Below are 17,123 nucleotides of genomic sequence, written 5' to 3' on the forward strand. Positions count from 1 at the left end.
AAAGGGTACAATATCATTTAAAGTAGACTTAGATCTGTTGTAAATACATGTTGCAAACTCTAGAACAATCACTAAAGAAGAAAAAGGAAGGAAGAGAAGGAGGAGAAAGACGAGGAGAGGGAAAATTGAAACTTTGAAAGGCAGAACAAGAGTGGAAGACAAAAACAAGAAAACAAGGGCAATAACCAGAAACACTAACAAATATGATATAAATCCAAATATATCAATAGTCACTTTAAATGTCAGTGGCCCATGAACCAGTGTAAAGACAGAGATAGTCATAAGTAGATCAAAAACAAATTTCAACCACATGTCATCTGCAAGGAACTCACTTTAATTAGAAAGACATACATGATTAAAAAAGTAAAAGGATGGAGAAAGAGCACGTTAATGTTACTCAAAAGAAATGTAAAGTAGCTATTTCAGACAGGACAGATTTCAGAAAGGGGAAGATTATCAGGGCCAAAGAAGGACATTACCTAACAATAAAGGGGTCAATTTTAACATAAAAATTCTTAACCAATATATATCTAAAAACAGAGCATCAAAATATGTAATGCAAAAACCAATAGAATACCAAAGGTAAATAAATGAATTGTCTACCTTTATTGGAGATTTTAACATCTTTTATTTCATACTTTTTTGTATTAGAAAATATTTCTACCTATTTTCTTGTTTTTTATTTTTTCTTTTTAATAAATACATAATCATTATACATGTTTATGAGGTACAGTATGATGTCAATATATGTATATAAATGTGTCCTGATCAAATCAGGGTAATTAGTACATCCATCTCCTTATCATGTCTTTATGTTTGGGGCTTTCAAGTTCCTCTCTTCTAGTTTTTCATAAAATATGTTATACCCTGTTGGGCTATAGAACAGTAGAACTTATTCCTCTTATCTAATCCTGGTACCCATTATTCAACTCCCTCTATCCCTCTTTCACCCCACCCTGCCTGTCCTCTACCAATTACTATTTTACTCTCTTCTACTTTGAGAGCACCTATTTTAGCTTCCACATATAAGTGAGATTATACATTATTTATCTTTCTGTGTCTGGTTTGTTTCATTCAGCATAACACCTTCCAGTTCCATCCATTTTGCTATTAATAATAGGACCTTATTCTTTTTTATGGCCAAACAACAATCCATTGCACACCATAACACATTTTCTTTACCCATTCATCCACTGATGAAAATCTAGACAGATTCCATATCTTGCCTATTGCAAATAGTATTATATAAAAATGGAAGTTCAGATATCTCTTGTTATTCTGATTTCATTTCTTTTGCTATATACCTAGAAGGAAAATAGGTGAATCACATGGTAGATATACTTTTAGTTTTTTGAGGAACTTTCATACTATTTTTTATAATGGCTATACAAATTTACATCCCACCAGTAGTGCATTCTATTTGAGTTCTGTATATATTAATGGTCTCCAACATTTTTGGCACAAAAACCAAGGAATGGTTTTGTGGAAGACAATTTTTCCATGGACCCAGAGTTTCAGGATGATTCCAGTATATTACATTTACTGTGTACTTTATTTCCATCATTATTACATTGTAATATATAATGAAATTACACAACTCACCATAATGCAGAATCAGTGGGATCCCTAAGCTTCTTTTCCTGCAACTAGAGGATACCATTTGGGGGTTATGGGAAACAGTGATGGGCAAAGTGTGTTGGTGTGTCCCATCTACACTGTAATCTTGTTTTGGTTGCTATCACTGCAGAAACCCCTGCTTTACAAAGATAAGATGTCACAGAGGCAAGCAGGCTTTTCAGTGTTCCTTTTTTTTTTTTTTTTCAATCTCAGGATATTCCTCCTTGACTTTGATCAGTACCTATGGAGATCTGGAGTTGTCCCAAACATATATTTAAGGCTGGGCTCATCTGGGATCTCAAGAAGTTGATTCTTTTTTAAAAATGAACAAAGTTGTTTCATCTGGCTTATTCACAAATGAGTTGCAGATCCATTCCTTCCCAGTTCGGGGGTCTTTTGTGGTTGAGAAGTAATGCTTAAACTTTTCTGAAAACTGAGATAGGTGACCATGCACCAGCTGGGAGAAAGAAGTTCCTGTCTCAGTGTCTTTCAAAATCTCTGCTAATGTTTGAAACATATCAAAAAATCCCAATGTTCTCTTGTTGCCCCCATAATTCCAGTTTGGCTTTGAATGCATCCACTTTATCTGTCAACTTGAACACAGTTGTCATTCTCCCCTGAAGTGACAGATTGAGTTCACTTAGCATGTTGAATATGTCACAAGTAAGCAAGTTTTGAGATCCTTTTTGTGTCACTGAAATATGTTGACAGTGGTGATTATTTTTCTAAAAGAAACCTCTGGAATGACTCTCATACTCAGAAACTCTGGCCAGTGATCTACCTTTAGAAAGCTGTCTTATTTCTGTGTATAAAAGAAGAAGTGTGTTCTCTGTGTCCATTTCCTCACAGAGTGTTCAAACAGAGATGAGTTAAGGGCATGTACTTTACTGTGGTGGATAATTTTAATCACATCCTGCAAAATGTTAAGTTCAGGCAACATTTTTGACAGCCAGAATTTCTTTATGGATGAAACTGTAGATTCCCACTCAGAAGTGACCTTTTTGACCTGAGTAGTGAAAACAGAAAGCTGTGCAGTTATGGCAGCTAACTCATCCATACATATACCAACACAAAGTGACCAATTCAATTTTCCTGATATGCAATCATTCAGAGACCTGTCTAGTTCTTCAGTTGTGGTATTGGTTGACAAGAAAAGTGCACATATTCTCCTGCATATCATCCCGAAAAATATATCCCACAAAAACAAGCATTGTCGCCTTGTTGTCAACATCAGCAGACTCATCAACCTGGACTGCATACAACAATGACTCTAATATTCTTTAACAGTTGTGCCTCATCATCCCATGCTATTTCATCAATTCATCTAGCTATAGTGCTAGCTAAAAGACAAACACATGCCATCTTTTGAACTGTTACCTCTTCTAAAATTTCTTGATAGATGTACTTAGCATCAGGTAGGATCAATGTTTCACCAGTAGGAGAGCGCTTCTTAGCTTTAGCAATGTAGTTAGCCATTAAGAATGATGCTCTCTGTGCAGACACATTTGATGAAGTAGTGGCCTTCAACAATTGCTTCTGTTCTTTGTAGTCTCATGTTTTTTCCTTTTGAAAAACTCCCAAGGCTTGTCTTGTAATCCAGGGTGCTTGGTCTCCATGTGACAAAGAAGTTTTGAAGGTTTCATGCTTTGTTGCAGCCAGTTGCCAAATATTATATATAGCTGGCTTGGAGAATGTGAATCACCTGTTACAATGAAGCTGCAATTTAAGTAATACTCTGTATTGTCTTTTAAATGCAGCCTCTTTGTCGGCAGTCTTAGAGTCTTCTGCTGTCTCATCCATGGAATTTTCCTCTTTTGCAAATAAGCTCTTCAGTGATGATTGTTTTTCACTCATTTTGGCTAGGGCTTGACTGTGACAGTGTGGGAAAGAGGCATGGATGGAAGTGGTAAGTAAAATAATCGGTGGGCCACACATGAACTAAAATTGCCTCTAGATGCAGCTTGTTACTTTCTAGTCAGTGGTAAGGTTTTGATCTGAGTCTACCAGCAGTGGATTTGTTATGGTCACTGTGCAGTTAACCCTCTCTGCTAATGTTCATCTGTATTTGCAACTTCTCCCTAACACTTGCATCACCAGCTTTATTCTTAATGCCACAACTTGGAAGCAACTAAGATTTTTTGGTAAGTAGATGGATAAACAAACTGGTTTATCAAGACAATAGAAGATTACTCTGCTATGAGGCCACTAAACAACATAGAGGAACCTTAAATGCATACTATTAAATGAAAGATGCCAATCTGAAAAGGCTACATACTGTATGATTTCAACTGTTTGATCTTCTGGAAAAGGCAAAACTATAGACAGTAAAAAGATCAGAGGCTGGCAATGATTAGCGGGGTAAAAGGAATGTATACATGAAGCACAGATGATTTTTTAAGGGAGTTAAACTATCCTGTATAGTATTACAAATGCTGGACACAAGTCATTATGTATTTTTCAAGATTTGCAAGAGGAACATCACTAGAAGTGAACCCTAATGTACACTATGAACTTTGGTTAATGTTGACATATCAATATAGATTCATCAATTGCAACATTCTGCTAGTGGATGTGGATAGTGGGAAGGCTGTGCATGTGTAGGAGCAGGGAGTACATGGGGACCCTCTGTAATTTCTGCTCAATTTTGCCATGAACCTAAAATTGCTCTAAACGTCTTTGTTAAAATGATACAGCTACTTTTGAAAACTAATATATCTTTGCTTTTGATGCATTAATTCCATTTTCAGTATTTTATGCAAACAAAATGAAAACACATATCCACAGAAATGCTCACAGATTCTTCATTTCACGTTTTTTTCAGGAAAGCCCCAAATAGAAACATCCTAGGAACCCATCAATAGGAATGGGTGGGCACACTAGCATATTAAGACACTACTCAGCTGTAAAATAAAATGAGCTGTTAATATTTGCAACAACTTGGATGATTCTCATAATCATTTTGTTGAGTGAAAAAGGCCAGAACTCATTTGGTGGAAATCAAAGTAATGTTTGCTTGGGTCAGTGGGATTTGGGACAGGGGAACAAAGGAGTGTTCTGGAGTGACAGAATACTCTGTCTTGATAGCGTGTAGGTTATAGAGGTGTGTGACTTTGCCAAAATGGATTTAACTCTACACTTAAGATCTCTGTGTTTCACTCTATGTAGATTGTACCACAAAAATCCCATTTTTAGAAAGAAAGGCTATTTTACTTTTCTGGTTTCTGTAGTGGAAATGGAAAGAAAGAAGTGTGTTGGGAATGGAACCTACATTACCCAGTTATCCTTTTCTGCCCCAAACTCTAGACCTTCCTGGTCTTGTTGTGTGTTCTGTGTCATTTGGAAAGATCCAGCCTCCAGTGGCTGAGAGAAGGGCAGAAGAAAGAGGAAGGAACTTATCAGATCTCCCAGAGGCCTCACTTGCAACATTAGTTCCACACTGGAACCAGAGATATTAATGATCTGTTCTTAATCCCAACCTGAGGCTCCAAGTGACATCATAAAGGATTAAAAATGAATCTAGCTACTAATTGCCAAGAAATATCAGAAAGACAGCTCAAGGCTTGTTTGCTGTCTAGGATATTTGTACTATGAGAGTCGAGTGATTTTGACATGCATCTGTTTGGGTAGGAAATACTCCAAATCATCCCACATTTGGCAGAATTATCTATTGTATCTTAACTAACCAAGTAAACAGGTATTTTCCTTTTACTGATAGAGTTTAACCAGAAGATAAACCCATCATTCCCTAAATCTGCATGCATCTCATCTAATCACTTACATCCTTTAATCTGGTTTCTTTTTATATTTCACTGAGAGACTGTTCTAGTAGTTTCCCAAACTACATTTAAAAAAATTACACAGTGTAGTGAGGTGGGTCCTATAGTTGTGAGGAAGTAGAAACCAGAAGCTCATCATAGAAATGGGAATAAGAAGGGAGTTGGGGACCTAAAGGAGGAATCAGAGTGAAAGAAAGTCAGTCATAGGGGACTCCTCCTAGAGATTCCACTTGCCCCTCTGGTGCCCTGGCTTGGCTTCCTTCTACCTCTGATACACTATAGAAGGACAATCTGGCCCTTGTCACCTCCCCCACTTCCTTTTGCCCTGTGTTTTTCAGACATGCCCTGACCTGGTCCTGTCATTCAGCTTGTCCTTCTCTACCATTTCTAAAGTACTTCTTGTCATCTCCAGCATTACTTCTTCCCCAGATCATCAAATTGCCTCATTCACAAGACACATTATTCTTCTTCCTCCAACTTCTGTCAAAGCCAAGTGCTGCCCCCTCCTTCCAAATATGTTCTCAGTCCTTAGCTAATTCTGCACTTACCAATGCCTTACCTGTTCAAGTGTACCTGTATACCAATATCAGTATGTACAAGGTGAATAAAAAAAATCAAACACTTACAAAATGTGTTACTCAGTAACAGGTTTTATAAGACCGTGTACAAAATAAATTTATAAAGGAATAATCAGTTATTTCTGTAATTGTACACTCAGCATGTGACCCCTTGTTCTATGGCATAGAACAAGCATCAATCTGGTAGGTTAATAATTGTACCCAACTCATTCCAGACCCTTTGTCACATAATACTTTTGACTGTTAAATGGCAGCTACAATGCTGTCTTTTGTCCTCTCAGATATGTGAGCAAAAGATTTTTGATACCTCTTACTAGAAAAAGTCACAGCAGGTGACATCGGGGGATTTGAGACCACTATTCCACGGGTGGGTCAATGCTTGGAACTAATCTTTTCAAACACTATGGAAAATGTCCTTTCAGTGACCAATGAACCTGAGGTAGAGTCCTATCTCCCTGGAAGATGGAGTTGTCAGAGACTTGCTGCAGTTGCAAAGAAAGCTACTCAGGTAACGTGTCTAGACACGTGACCCCACTCTAGTGTTCTCTGCAAAAAATGAGTAGACCATATATGAAAAGTTGAGAAATGTAAGAGGAGCTCTGAGTTTACTGCATAGTGTGTGTTCATAAACAACCTAGTTACTATGGAGTGCAGTCTCTGTACTTCCTGAGCCACTGTGTCTATTAGGAGGCCACAGTTTCCACTCCACCCCTGAAGCTGCTGTTATCACACATGCAAGTGGCTGCATGTACTTTTTTTCCTTGGGTGCTCCTTGGGACCAGGCTGGGTCTGTAGGATTCCCTCTGAACAACATCATCCTGCGTTGTGGCTTTCAGGATTACGTGCTTAGTCTTAAGCTTTCCATGATGATGACAATAGCCTATCCCTCCTCATCAGTTGGCTCCACCCAGGCAGGTAGAGACGCGGCAAATCCTCTTGAGGTGACTTTCCATGGGCTCAGGCTCCAGGCCCTTCCTCCTGTGCCTTCTCTAGGCTGGGACCAACGTGAACAGTAAAGTTAACCCCTGGGCTCAGAGGAGGCATTCTGCATCCCAGGGCATCAGAGGCATCCTTGCAGGAAGGGACTGCACCTGAATGGGGCTCTCCTAGCAGAGAGAGGAGGCTGAGCTCCACAGCCCACTGAGGAGGAGGCCAGCTGTTCTCCTAGTTATTCAGGCTGTTCTTTGCTTTAGTTTCTCCCACATAGTTGCCTGAACTATCATCCCTTGTTCTAATCTTCTTATGAAGGTCAGGCCTTCCCCATCCAACTCCTCTGGGAGCCCAGAGCTCCTTCTGGGCTCCACATGATTCCTGGTCCAGAATTACCAGGAGATTTCATCCAAGAAGAAAGCTCTCTATCTTCCAGGGGTTCCCACTGTTTAGGACCACAACCTTCCCCTGGGTACTAAGCAGAGGGTGCAGGGTTTAGAGGATTGAATTCTTGAGGGGGAGAGAAACATAGCCCAAGACAGCAGGCCACACTGGACACCCCCAGTATCCAGACAAATAGAGAGAGAGAGAGAGAGAGAGAGAGAGAGAGAGAGAGAGAGAGAGAGAGAGAGGCATTGAGACACTGAGGCAAGTAGAAACTCACTCTTTAATTGTCATTTGGGTTAGCAGGAAGTAAAATTGGAAATGGATCTGCTGGTGAAGGGGGTGAGCATTTCCCCTCTAACTCTTCCTCCACTGTTTTAGAAGGCCTTTTCATCTCTCATGGGGCCTCCTATCTTACTCTCTATCAGGGTCACTGGAACTGGTTCCCAGAGTCTTCCAAGGCAGGTGAGGATGAAGTTTTTTTTTATTAGAAAATGTCTTATAAACCTGCTAGTAGGAAAAATACTTGCATCAGGAGATTCAGCATGATGCTTTATATTACTAGTGCTGTCCTGTGCATATGTCAAGCCTGGGACTGGATAAGATGTAGAAGTTAAACCATCTTCTGGTGGGAAATGTTTGAACGAGAGGTCCCTGCTATAAATGATAATTTCATTTAGGGATGATTCCACCCTCACCCTCAAAAAGGTGGAAGCAGGACTGAGGGAGTAGATGGGATAACTTGTGCTGGTTGAAGGCAGTCTGTTTCTGGGAGCAAAGTCTGGAGGGCGCCCTGAGACCTAGCACAGGAAGAGCTAGGAAGCCTGGCTGCAGAGGAGAGAGCAGCCTGCTGGGTTCCTGCCAAAGATCCAGCTTCTCTCAGATCATGTTTTCTCCCAAGTGCTTGGACAACATGGTGCATGCTTGGGAAGGGGTCTCCCCTCTGCTGCTGCGCGGAGCACCTGGAAGTTTGTAAATGGCTCTTCTGATCCTGTTGCTCCTCTGACTGCGGTGGCTCTGCATGGTTCTGAGAGCAAGGCAAACCTCTATATGTGGCTTCCTAGATTCCTACTAACGTGGCACAGGCTTGCAACATCAGCTTCCTTTCTCTCACTGTCTCTAGTCATCCCCACTACACGTGTGCAGTTACATCTAGTTCTTGAAGCTTCCCATGGGACCTTACACAGAAAACTTCTTCATGCTTCCTTAGAATAATATTAGCTCATTTTCATTGGGAACATATGTACCAGATACTGTGCTAAGATCGTCACATAAATTACTTCATTTCAATCTCAAAACAACATTGTGAGATAGTTACTATTTTCACCCCATTTATGTTTATAAAAATAAGTACAAAAGGGTCAGAAACATGAAAACCTGGTCTGACCTCAGGGTTCACACTCTTATCCAGAAGTTGGCAAGTTTGCTTTAAAGGAAAAAAAAAATCCCCAAAACAGTAAGTACTTTATGCTTTGCAAATAAAAATCTTTGTTGTAAAATTCTGTACTCTGTCACTGTAGTGTGAAAGCAGCCATAGATATAGGATGTTGATATGTACATATTGTTACCAGATAGGCCCGAGGAGGTTCCCCTCAAAGAGGAGACAGATACCCCCAGCTCTCCCCATCTACAGAGTAAGGTTGCCAAGTCATGCCACAAAAAAGCATTTCAGGATGTGTCAGTGAGAGGTATACAAAAGGACTTATTAGGCAGAGTTAAAGAAGTGCACAGAGAAAATAAGTGTGGCCACTCAAGACAGAGGTGCACTATGGTTTGGAGCTGGGAATGTTCATGTGTTTTGGAGAGGGTGTCCTCAGGAAGAGTTATCCAGGATGTGTATTCCTAGTGTCACAGGTTACCTGTTCATGGGCTTAGAATGCAAGATATCTGCATTTGTTTGAAGTTTAGGGTATGGTACCCTATTAACAGTGATTTTTTTTGAGGATGAAAATCTGAAATTTGTGAATCTATACTCTGGAGGAAATGGAGGGCTCAATTAACAGGTGAAAAGCAAGGGCCAAATTTACAGGACTATTGTACCTTTAAGATTTTTAGGAATTTTTGAAGTTTCCTAGAAGGGAAAAAAGACATTCTAACCTTAGGTAACTATAATTGTGTTCTGAAGCTAAAGTTTTCTTAAAAGCACAACTTTTAAATTATGATTTTTAAAATTTTCTTTCTATCTTTACTTCTATCCTGACCTCATTAGGACGTTGAGCAAATGTACATTGCTCCCACCTAACTTGCTCACCCTTTGTACCCAACCCAGAGTCATCCATGCCACACCTAATGCCCCTCACCCAGGGGAGCACAGTGTATCAGTGCACCAGACCATTAGAAGGAGCTCTTCTTTCCCAGAACTGGGTGGAAGCACATTCCTTGGAACCATTGTGCAACCAGGGTGGAGGCAGGGCTGCTACTGCCATTGTCTGCAAAGGCATTGCTTTCCTGCCAGACGCTGAGTTAGCACCACGTTTGGGCAGGGAACTTTTTGCCTACCTGTAGGCTGTATCCCCTAAAATGTTGAAGATAAGAGACTGTGTTTCAAACAGTAATAGGTGCTTCCCACAGGGTCATCTGAACATAGGTGTTGGTCTTTCCTACCATGGTTGCTCACTTAGGCACATGTTCTCAAAGAACAACATACCTAGAATAGTTCTCCAATCTCCACATATGTAGTATTTATGTATGGACTTGAGAAAATAAAACTGAATACCCTATAAACCAAGCCCTACACTTATATGACAGCCTATCACCCTTCTGAGAAGGTGTCTAGAGATCAGCGATTTCAAGCACTGAGATTAGAAATACAAATTTGGAGTTTACTTGTGAAGTCATCATATTTGTAAGGGCGCATTTTAATGATTCATTACTTCTATATGCCCCTCAAATTTGTGGACATGCCCTATGAAATGTCTGATTCTCTTTTTTTTTGGTACCAGGGATTGAACTCGGGACCTTGCGCTTGCAAGGCAGGGGCCAGAACCACTGAGCTAAATCCCTGGCCCAGTGTCTGATTCTTGAACTCTAAAAGATATTAAATACAGTTGGAATAAAATTTTTGAGAAAATTTCAATGATTTTTGTGCTTCTCATTTTGGGTTCTTCAAAGTTCTCTGTGAGCATTCAAAATATAGCAGAGGGAGGTATGTATGAATTTGAAATGGAAAAAGAGCTTTCCAGAATTGGCCTGATGGGAAAGCAAATAGTGTAGGGGGAAGTGCACATGTGGATAGAAACTCATGCAGAGGTCCAGTGACATCTGTTCTGTTCTCTCCAGAAAGTGGCCAAAAGCCAGGATACCACACAGGACAGGGAGTAAATGCTGCTCTTACAGTGAAAAATCTAAAATCTATCACCCTAGCCTTACAAGGGAGGGAGGGCTTATAGCTCCAAAATACCTCCAATCCCATGCCTAAACCACCAGGAAGGATGGCCAGGAGCTGCAGAAATGGTCAAACAAAGCAAGAAAACCACAGAAGGCCACTTCCTGCTCAGGGACCACTGGGCAAATGCCTCAAAACTCACAGAGAGAGTCCTCAACTGTCCATAAAGGAGGTGCTGGTGGAAATGAAAATCTGTGTGGGAAGGGGGCACACAGGGAGAGTCTGAACAGGCAGAAGGAAGAACCACCTAGCACAGATCAGTTCCTTGTCTCCTTTGTTTGAGAACATGACTAACTCATGACTTCAGTGAATTTACATCTCTGCTTATTGTGTTGGGATCAAGTCAAGGCTGGAAGGCAGGAGAATTCCTGCATGACTAAAGGAAGCCAAAAAGCAATCTTCATGTTTCATACCTTTCTAGAAGTTGGGGGTGAGCTCATTATTTGTAAAGCCAAGCCCTTCCCAAACTGCAAGCTCAACTTCCAGGAGCCAGCCCAGCCCATCTGTACCATATATAAGCTGTTACCCGAGCCCGTGTCTTCAATCTGCTCCTCTCAGCTCTGCCCTCAGCCTCCCACACCTTGCACAGCCTTCTCAACCCCAGGAAATATGTCTAGCAAAACCACCGTGAGGAGCCAAAGCAGCAGCCGTCGTGGCTTCAGTGCCAGCTCAGCCAGAGGCCCTGGGCTCAGCCGCTCTGGCTTCAGCAGTGTCTCTGTGTGCCGCTCCAGGGGCAGTGGTGGCATTGGGGCAGCGTGTGGAGGAGCTGGCTTTGGCAGCAGGAGCCTCTATGGCCTGGGGGGTTCCAAGAGAATCTCCATCGGAGGGGGCAGCTGTGCCACTGGTGGAGGATATGGCAGCAGAATTGGAGGTGGCTTTGGCTTTGGAGGTGGAGCCGGCAGTGGATTTGGTTATGGTGGTGGAGCTGGTAGTGGTTTTGGGCTTGGTGGTGGAGCTGGCTTTGGAGGTGGCTATGGGGGCGCTGGCTTCCCTGTGTGCCCCCCTGGAGGCATCCAAGAGGTCACAGTCAACCAGAGTCTTCTCACTCCTCTGAACTTGGAAATCGACCCCACTATCCAGCGAGTGAGGACTGAGGAGCGTGAGCAGATCAAGACCCTCAACAACAAGTTCGCCTCCTTCATCGACAAGGTGAGCCCCGAGGCCCTGCCCCTCCACAGGGCATTTCAGGGAGCCCAGATAGAGACACAGCAAACCTCCACCAGGGGAGCCTAGGACACAGGGAGAGGGCTTCACACCACCTCTCCACGGGGCAGGAGATGGCCCCATGGTGACAAGAGCAGGAGGAGATGCAAACCACTTGGAGCTGCTGAGTCCCCTCCAGACCCCAGCAGAGGCAGTGTGAGGGTGGGAAGGGGTAGGTTTCCCTCCTTGAGGTTCTAAGAGACACAACAAATGCCAGAGGTGTTTGGGCCGCTAATTCCACTTTGGGATCTGAATATAAGGAAAAGGCTAAACAAAAAATGAAAAGAGAAAGATTTTCAGGCTAGGTTAAGGGAAAAATTAGAGCAAGTTACACAATATGTAAAAATGTTAATTTATTGCAGAAATAGAAAGTGACTCTGAGACTGGGATGTGTTATAGGAGATATGTGCATTAAATGGGAGGTTAGATGTTAATCTAATCATTAGGCAACATTTATATCCCTATAACTGAGATCATATCCATAATGGAAACTTGTACAATGTATCAAAAATACTGTTTTAAACTCGAATTGTGATTGGGCTTGGAAAGAGAAGAAGAAATGCTCAAAACCTCTGATCAGGATGGTACATCAGGTGGTGAGAAGTCCTGGGTGGCCCATAATGAGATTTTCCTGGTGGGTCTGTGTGGTGCAAAAGAGAAACTGCAGAGGGCCAAACTCTCAACCTGAGGCTCTGTGTGTGCTCAGAGCCATGCAGCGGAGAGAAGCCCAGACTGCAGGGAGGTCTGCCAACACACCGCTGCTTGGTTTCTGCCTTTGTCTAAGAAATAACCATCTTGCGCCCCTTCCAGGTGCGGTTCCTGGAGCAACAGAACAAGGTCTTGGACACCAAGTGGACTCTGCTTCAGGAGCAGGGCACCAAGACAGTCAGGCAGAACCTGGAGCCTTTGTTCGAGCAGTACATCAACAACCTCAGGAGGCAGCTGGACTCCATCCAGGGAGAGAGAGGCCGCCTGGACTCAGAGCTGAGGAGCATGCAGGACACTGTGGAAGACTACAAGAACAAGTGAGTGAAAAAGGAGGAGTGGGCTCAGTTTCTCCAGCTCACAGCCCAGAACAACGGGATGACAAGTCTAGATGTGCGCATAACTCTGTGGGAGAACATGTGCTAGAAGTGGCAATCAAAAACCATTGCCAAAAGCAAAACAAATGTAAGCCAGAGAGTCAGGGGAGGTTGGGGTAGAGTGAAAAGAAGAAATGCTGTCACAACAAAAACCATTGTTTAGTCTGTCTGTGGCGGGATCTGGATATATCCCATTTATGGAAACACGGGATCAGAGACAGCCTTTGGGTTTCAGCTACACACTGGATCAAATGTGGTATACCCTTGCCTCGTAGATATGAAGACGAAATCAACAAGCGCACAGCAGCAGAGAATGAATTTGTGACCTTGAAAAAGGTGAGCTAGTTAAGTCGGGATTCAGGTTTCTCTGCCGAACCAGAGATAGACTTCTGTGTCCCACTCCCACTCAAGAGGAGAGGTGCCAGGGAGATCGAGATGGAAGGCCTGAGCAGGAGGGCTCAGCTGACTCTACTTTGTTGCCTCTGTCCCCAGGATGTGGATGCTGCTTACATGAATAAGACTGAACTGCAAGCCAAGGTAGACAGTCTTGTCGATGAGATCAACTTCCTGAGAGCCTTCTATGATGCAGTAAGTTTCCTTACCCGCTTACCCTTCACGTTGACGGGACCTGCAAGGCAGGAAGACCTGGATGTTGGTACTTCTGTAAGTGTTGTGCACAAAGAAGACCAAAGCACCTTGTGTTCTGTAGGAACTGTCTCAGATGCAAACCCACATCTCAGACACCTCTGTCGTCCTGTCCATGGACAACAACCGCAGCCTGGACCTGGACAGCATCATCGCTGAAGTCAAAGCCCAATATGAGGAGATCGCTCAGAGGAGCCGGGCTGAGGCTGAGTCCTGGTACCAGACCAAGGTGAGGAGTGGGGTGGCAGCTGCTGAGGGATCCATGCCCCATGCTCCAGGCCCCATGCTCCTAATACCGGAAGGCTTTTGATCCACTGGCATGGGGGACCTACTGAAAGACAGCAGGGGTCTTCTCACACCAAGTGCACTGTGCATGACTAGAGATTTAGAGAACTTATAGCAAATCTAGAAAGCAAAAGAACTCAGAGGAAGGAGAAATGATACCTAGTCATCTTGCTTAACCTGTACCCTGAATGTGTCTCCTCAGAATACCCTACAGAACATTGTCAGATCCTAAGAGAATTGGACAGTATATAGTCTCCTAACCGGCATGTTCTGTGACTGGGGTTTACATTGTCCAATAACCATGTAAAATGCACTTTTCCAAAACTTTCAAGGTGATGACTATCTGCTTCAGAAGAGGGAACCCTTCTGTGTATATGAAACCCATATAGATTTTCTGTCTATTCAACCAACCCACAGTATGAGGAGCTGCAGGTCACAGCAGGGAGACATGGGGACGACCTGCGGAACACCAAGCAGGAAATCACTGAGATCAACCGCATGATCCAGAGGCTGAGATCTGAGATTGACCACGTCAAGAAGCAGGTACACAAGACAGAATCAGTTAGATTCTGCTTGTTTCTAGCAGCCATAGGCTCTTGGACTCCTCTTCACTGGGAGTGAAGGACCGGTGTCCGCCCCCTGGAAGTACCAGATGACAAGTCCATTCTGCTTGCTTCCCCTTCAGTGCGCCAACCTGCAGGCTGCCATCGCTGATGCTGAGCAGCGTGGGGAGCTGGCCCTCAAGGATGCCAGGAACAAGTTGGAAGGGCTGGAGGATGCCCTGCAGAAGGCCAAGCAGGACATGGCCAGGCTGCTGAAGGAGTACCAGGAGCTCATGAATGTCAAACTGGCCCTGGATGTGGAGATCGCCACCTACAGGAAGCTGCTGGAAGGCGAGGAGTGCAGGTGGGCTCCCCACACACTCCCTCAATGCTCTGATATCTCCAAGGCGCCCCCCACCGAGCACAAGATTAGCCATAATTGTATTTATCCTCTTGTTTAAAAAGAAAAGAGAAAGGAAAGAACAGCTCCCCATGAACTCCAACCAGCTGCAGGCTTTGCCAGGGCTCCAGGTAGCACCTTTCTAGGTCTCACCTCCCTGTGTTCCTCTCCCCCTAGGCTGAATGGCGAAGGTGTTGGACAAGTGAACATCTGTAAGTACCTGGCTTCCCTGCCTCCCCTACCCCACCCCAGCCCTGGCTCAGTCAAGTAGAATGTGCTCACCGTGTCCTATGTCCTTGTCCCCTCTCCACAGCTGTGGTGCAGTCCACTGTCTCCAGCGGCTATGGCAGTGCCAGTGGCATGGGCAGTGGTGTAGGCCTGGGTGGAGGCAGCAGCTACTCCTACAGCTCTGGTCACAGCCTTGGAGGTGGCTTCAGTTCTGGCAGTGGCAGAGGCATCAGCACTGGGGGCGGCCTCAGCTCTGTCGGGGGCAGCACATCCTCCATCAAGTACACCACCTCCTCCTCCAGCAGGAAGAGCTACAAGCACTGAAGTCCTCTCGGCTCCTGGCCGAGTGCTCAGGTCCTCTGGCTACAGGGCTCTCTCCTCAGGCGCTTGTCCTCCCCTGCTGTCTGCTCTGTACTTAGAGCTGAGCATGGGACGGGCCCCCTTTTACTCTGTGTATCCCTTCCTCCCTAGCTGCTGGCCTTCGGAATCTTAACTTGTGATTCTCCATCATGATTTACTCACATCTGGTTCCTCACTGTGTTGCTCAGTTATCAAGTTCTTACCTGTGTTGTGTTATCACTGAGTTTGAACACTACAGGAGAATTATCTACAGCTCTGTGCTACACTTCTGTGCTACCCTCCTTGGGACCTACTTAAGAACAGGGCAGCTCCCCTTAGCTCTCAGTCTCACGTGTTGTGAGACTCTTGTAGTAACAATTGTAGATACAGAACCTGTATCCCTGTGATGTCTTCACTGCTCTTTGCTTTCTTATAACTTCTAAATAAAGCAGATTTATAATATAACACCTTGCTCACTGTTGCCTTACTTGATCCCAACAGTTCTCTACTTTTTCATATGATAAACAATTTTTATCTCCTTTGATCCATGAATAATAGTTTGCTACCTTGATGTTCAGCTTCCCTTCTCAGATCAAATTCCATTTAAATTTCTGGCAAGTGTGGAGGAATCGAGTTCACCATCATTGTCCTCTCTGCTTTGAGTGTCTGTGCCAAAAATTAGCAGCTGGACCCTCCAGCTTGATCTCTAAGACAGCCGTTCCCCTGTGCTGGTGCTAAGCTGAAGTGCCCAGCTGGAGAAACATCCCTGGACGATTAAAGCAAAGCAATAAAATGAAGGCTATTTGACAAAGGAATCAGATATTTGACTTTTAATTACAATTGCCGTCATTACTAGAAACTTGCCTGACGGAAGATACCAAGAGTAACTACAGTGTGCCTACTTCTGAGCTCTAATTATACTTCTAGAAATGCATCCTGAGGAAATGGTGCAAGTGCAAAAAGATGTAATCATAACCATCTTCACAAACAGGAAACCTGGAGCCCACCAGCTGGCCAAATTAGGAACCAGAATTCTGGAGTCTAAATTCAAATTCTAATTCCTTGTTGAGTCAGGTGATAGAAGAAGCACACTCCCTCCTTCTCATACACTTGTCTCTGACTGAGCCTCAAGGAAGCCGAGTTCATGTTGTTCACAAAGGTGGTCTCATTCCTCTCTCCAGAGTAAACTATTGGGGCTTAACTTTTAGGAACGAGGGAGGGAAAATCCAATAAAGTTCCAGCTTGGTCAGTCGACTTGTACTCGTCTAGGGATATGCTCATCTGCACTGTCCCATGGGTAACAATTAACTTCCTAACCCTCAGGTTCTGATATCACTGGGGATATTTTCTTGGATTCTATTGGTGTTTCTGGAACCATCTGTGTCATCATCTGCTGTGTTCACCTCTCACTACTCCCCCTGCAATGTGGGTGGCTTTTCACATTGGCATCTCCTTACTTTCTTCCCAGAAGTGACAGCAGACAGGTAAAGACTCACTGCCAAGTCTAAGCCCAGTTACCACACGTACATGTACCCACAGAAGTAATGGAAAAGAAACTATTGACAGGGAAAATTCTGTAGTATATTACAAAATAGTCAAAGGAACTATTTATGTAGACAAATAAAAGTAAAATAGTATGGTGCATGTACACTTAAGACGTAAAAGAAAGTGTTACAAACAACTTGATGTCAAAGTTTAATTAGTTAGACTAGCCTGGCCAAACTTTAGA

At 43.5% G+C, this 17,123-nt stretch overlaps 1 protein-coding gene across 1 annotated transcript; it reads left to right on the plus strand.

Annotated features, from left to right (window-relative positions):
- Positions 1-11,198: 11,198 nt before the first annotated feature.
- Krt6a (keratin 6A) lies at positions 11,199-15,859 on the plus strand. Its single transcript, XM_087209748.1, has 9 exons — positions 11,199-11,819; positions 12,684-12,898; positions 13,231-13,291; positions 13,448-13,543; positions 13,665-13,829; positions 14,303-14,428; positions 14,571-14,791; positions 15,005-15,039; positions 15,141-15,859. Exons 1-9 carry the CDS (start codon positions 11,280-11,282, stop codon positions 15,377-15,379), a joined length of 1,698 nt encoding a protein of 565 aa, XP_087065874.1. The 5' UTR covers positions 11,199-11,279; the 3' UTR covers positions 15,380-15,859.
- Positions 15,860-17,123: the final 1,264 nt, after the last annotated feature.

This window comes from Heterocephalus glaber, unplaced genomic scaffold (genome assembly GCF_053883595.1).
Source record: "Heterocephalus glaber isolate CG9 unplaced genomic scaffold, H.glaber_assembly_v1.0 deba00001060, whole genome shotgun sequence".
Lineage (NCBI taxonomy): Eukaryota > Metazoa > Chordata > Mammalia > Rodentia > Bathyergidae > Heterocephalus > Heterocephalus glaber.